The sequence below is a fragment of the Miscanthus floridulus genome, chromosome 6 (genome assembly GCF_019320115.1).
Source record: "Miscanthus floridulus cultivar M001 chromosome 6, ASM1932011v1, whole genome shotgun sequence".
NCBI classification, from domain to species: Eukaryota; Viridiplantae; Streptophyta; class Magnoliopsida; order Poales; family Poaceae; genus Miscanthus; species Miscanthus floridulus.
The window spans coordinates 16449894-16454492 of record NC_089585.1 but is presented as its reverse complement, the minus strand read 5'-3'; the positions used below and the strand labels follow the sequence as shown (position 1 = coordinate 16454492).

The following is a 4599-nucleotide window of genomic DNA, read 5'->3' as shown; positions in this document are numbered from 1 at the left end:
TTATTGCATCTTGTATTCCCTGTACAGATGAACACATGACAGTGCGTTTCATCGCGACGAATTAGTCTCTGGATCGTTCATGGCATGTGTATCAGTATTTATGACAAAATGGTCATAGAACTTCTCTACGATGATCAAGTAAGCAATCTGCCTGTTGAAACGCTACATCAGGATTTCGAGGTACAAAACTCCTTGCCAATTGTCATGCTCTATATGGTTCAGATATTCAGTTAAACCGAGGTCGCGGCAAATTTTGTCGTCACTTGTCAAATAAAATAAAAGGAGCTCTGTCCAGTTTTTTCTTCTTCTTTTTTTTTTTTTTCCTGAGGAAACTGTCCAGGTTCAGTTAAGGAGCAACATTGCATCACGCGCCACGGTGGGCTGTGTGTACCTGTCTGTATCCGCCTAAGTGCTGGGCTTCAAAGAAGAGAGTGACGTTCCTAAGCGGGCTACCATTTCATCCAGAATGTCTCTGAGGTCCGAATCAAGTGCCACGATGGGCTGTGTGAAGCCCAGCAGACAGCCCCGTTCACATCCGTGGAACCGGGAATTGGGCGCTAACCGAGTAACAGTGGCCGGGAATCATTAGGTGGGGCCAGCGATCCACACCGAAGCCGTCCCAGCCAATCAGCTCGCAGATCACCCAGCACGCGGATCGTCCCCCGCCAGCAGCGATACCCTCACCGTCCATCCCAATCCAATGGCCCAGATTACTCAGCCGCTCGCGCCAGCGCCTCCCGAAAAATTTCGCCGTCCCTCCGTGCCCGCCCAGCACACCACCTCTGCCACCAGTATAAACGCAAATCCTCCTCGCACGGCAGACTGCATCCCCAGCTTGCAATTCCCCATCCCCCAAATCCTCCGATCTCCCTCGCCGCTCGCTCCCAAGCCAATCCGGCACCGATGGCCCGCACGAAGCAGACGGCGCGAAAGTCGACGGGCGGCAAAGCGCCGCGGAAGCAGCTAGCCACCAAGGCGGCGCGCAAATCGGCGCCAGCCACCGGCGGCGTGAAGAAGCCGCACCGGTTCCGCCCGGGCACGGTGGCGCTGCGTGAGATCCGCAAGTACCAGAAGAGCACGGAGCTGCTGATCCGGAAGCTCCCCTTCCAGCGCCTGGTGCGGGAGATCGCGCAGGACTTCAAGACGGACCTCCGGTTCCAGTCCTCGGCCGTGGCGGCGCTGCAGGAGGCCGCCGAGGCATACCTCGTGGGCCTCTTCGAGGACACCAACCTCTGCGCCATCCACGCCAAGCGCGTCACCATCATGCCCAAGGACATCCAGCTCGCGCGCCGCATCAGGGGCGAGAGGGCCTGAGCCGCCTCTGTTGCTTCGTTGGCCTTCTGCTTCTGCAGTGCCAAGGACTAGTGCTGTAGTAGATGGAACAGTCGTTCCCTGTCGTGTGCTATCTTGGGGACTCGAAATGTTCTGGAATCTGGATCTGTTGGTCTCGATGCAATGCAATGTGATCGTGGTTTCAGATTCTTACAAGAGCTGCCATGTGATACTGTCATCCGTGCTGCTTGTTCTGTTGTTACTGCTAAGAATGTGATTGTTACTATTAATGCATTATGAACTGGACGGGTTGTTCCTGCTGATTTAGATCTGGGCATAAGATTATATATATAATAAAGTATAACTGTGCAGTGGGACACGGTTCTAGACTTTTTAGTGGTGCGGCTGATTGTAACCATCTGACTGCCCAAGTGATTTCAGACTATCAGCGTTTGTTTCTGCATTTCTGCTTCTGAATCGAATCAACGCACAATGGTTTCACTATGGGAAGTGAAACGGTGTTTCAGACTGTCAGCGTTTGTTTCTGCATTTCTGCTTCTGAATCGAATCAACGCTCTCCAATGGTTTAGTGGCTGTGAAACCACACATCTGCCTCATCTAGTTTGCTGTTTTATCTTTCAAAATGAAACAAGTCTGCTACTATGCTATGCCGGTAAAATGAAACCGTTTAATCCATTCTCTCTATTATCTTCTCCTTTTTAAGTCAAAGCCTTTTAATTCAACAAGGCAGTAAACCACAGCCGGCAAAGGTTTAGTTGCAGGAGGCTTTTACATGTATGTCATTAAAAAAGTTTATAATTACACATAAGTCATTAAAAAAATTGACTGCATACGAGTGCTATCGTTCTGAACTTCTTTGCTCTCTAAGCTATTCCGTCGGTGTTTTGTTCGTTTTTCACCGTTACATGTGGGCCCGGTCAGTATAAATGTCCAAAATACCATTCTCTCGTCCACATCGCTCGCACTCGCGTCCAAGGCTGGCGGAGCTCGTACCCGCGCCCGGCAGAGCTCACGCTCAGCTGTGCAGGCCGTCGCGGCCAGCAGCAACGCCGGCCACTGCAGGCCGGGCTGCTCCCGACCGCGCGGCCCTGGGTGCGGCGAGTGCGCGCACGTGGCTCGGGGAGCACGCGGTCGTGCGGCCATGGCGGCCGGAACTCTCGGGGCGGGGCGCGCAGGCCAGGGTGGCGCTGGAGGTCTCGCGGCTGACGGCCATGGCGGGCAGGGGCGCACGCGGCCATGGCGGCTGAAGCTCGTGGAGCGGGGCGCGCGGGGACAGGGCGGCGCTGGAGGTGTCGCGGCCGACGGCGCGGGATAAGAGCATAAGTACAAAAGCAATCACCTGAGTGATCAAACCATCATACTTGAACCCATATAAACTCGGTAGTCAACTGAAATCTCGAAGGATTTCAAACCAACTTGCATACAACCAAGATCACAGTAATTCAACATAACAAGCCACATGTTACATCCATTTCACAAGTAGTTCACAAGTACCGCGTACATCAGAGTACACATAGTTATTACAAAACGAGTTCACAAATAGCGGAAGCAAAGTAGTTTGAGACCATCACACACACTTAGTTCAAATATAAACCAGTTTCATAGTCATATCCAGCAAAAGCAGTAAGATAAGATAACATAGACGATCACGCTCATGATCTAGTCTTCATCCCTAGCAGGGTGGAGACAATACTTGCAGTAGCCGTTATAGAGCACGTCATCAGCAACAAGGGGGAATAAACCCTGAGTACGAGAATGTACTCAGCTAGACTTACCCGTCGTAAACCAGAAATAAATGACACCAAGGAGTATGCAAGGCTTTATCGATGGATCTTGCTTGACAACCATTTTGCATAAAAGCTTTAGTGATATGATAGCCTAATTTAATTTATGAGTAAGCAACAAGTTATCAATATTAACCTATCAACTAGATTAGCACCTGTACTAGAGCAAGCAATTGATTAACTCCAAACATTAGTAACCATATCCGGTATAATGTTGTATCATCATCATCATCATCGATTTAACCATCAATTTCCATTAAGTGCATCTACGTTGCCGCTGCTCAGTCAAGTTCTCACTATCCGGGAGAGACGGCGATTCGAATCGATTCCTATCCAGCTGGAGGGGTATTCCTAACACAAACCGAGGCATACCACGCGAAGGCAGCCTTAGGTCACCTTTGGTACGACTCAGGAATCGCGGCTCCGAGCAGCCCCGCACCCTCAGGGAGTCCACTCTGCCAGGTGGTCAATCTCACCTAGAACTTACGCCAATGGCTCCCCGCACATCCTTACTACCGCCAGGGTGCGCAGTTTCACTTATCGGTCTTCCAGCCTGAGTTGAGCTACTCGGCTTCGTGGTCGGAACGAGTTATCCGGCCAACTAAGTGATAGGAATGCGTTCAACATGACATGAGGACGTACAGCGAATCGGTCCTTAACCGACACAGACGGGGATAGATCCACACCCACGGCCTTCTTGCCTTGTTGCTTCTCTATCGACCTCCCGCCCGGTCATAATTCATTATTAACACATGGTTATTCTCCACGATAGCAATTATAGCCAACCGTGACCAGACATTATCCTGACTTGCAGGTGACAGGAAATCACCTGACTTTTACCGGTCTAAGCAAGGCTAAGCTTTGATTCGCTACTGGACCTAAATAGGATTCAAGGTACGTTTACTAGACAAGGAATAGATATATATGCAACAAGTGTTTGCATCCAGTTCCTATCACTTAATGCATCACAAATAAAGATACTCAAAGTAACCATTTTCAAAACATAGGAGACTTAGAATGCTCCGGGGCTTGCCTTTCAGAAAAGATGAATGTTGGTGATCGGAACACTCAAGAACTTCTTCGCTGGCTCCTTCTTCGGGGTCCTGCACCTCCTGCTCCTGCGCTTGCTGCTGCTCCTCCGGAAGTACTGGCTCGAATTCCAGGAGCGTGACTCCCTCTGGAACACCTATGGCATGCATATGCATAGTATAAGAATCATGCATGCACAACAGATGGAAGATGATGATGAAAATATACAGCCATGCATAGATGGACACATGAACAACATGATGATACAAGCTTTATATTTATTTTACCGAGTAGGTGCATATCTCTATTAGAAAACAAGAACTGCACACTCACCAAGTTCTAACAATCTAAGATAAAGTTGTTCATCTTCAGTAAGAGGTCTAGCACCTACAACTAACAATTTATCTTAATTAGCCTAGCATCTAAATCATCACATCAACTCATATAAAGCAAACAAGTCATTCACTGCACTCAACAGTTTTCAGGCTGCAAA

General features: G+C 49.5%; 1 protein-coding gene across 1 annotated transcript; it reads left to right on the top strand.

Moving 5' to 3' along the window:
• The first annotated feature begins 811 nt into the window (after nt 1-811).
• Nucleotides 812-1488, top strand: LOC136457742 (histone H3.2). The gene has a single exon (XM_066457755.1). It carries the CDS (start codon nt 904-906, stop codon nt 1312-1314), a length of 411 nt encoding a protein of 136 aa, XP_066313852.1. The 5' UTR covers nt 812-903; the 3' UTR covers nt 1315-1488.
• Nucleotides 1489-4599: the final 3111 nt, after the last annotated feature.

Excerpts from the sequence above, each read along its gene's own strand:
- LOC136457742 (XM_066457755.1), top strand. The coding sequence starts at position 904 with ATGGCCCGCACGAAGCAGACGGCGCGAAAGTCGACGGGCGGCAAAGCG.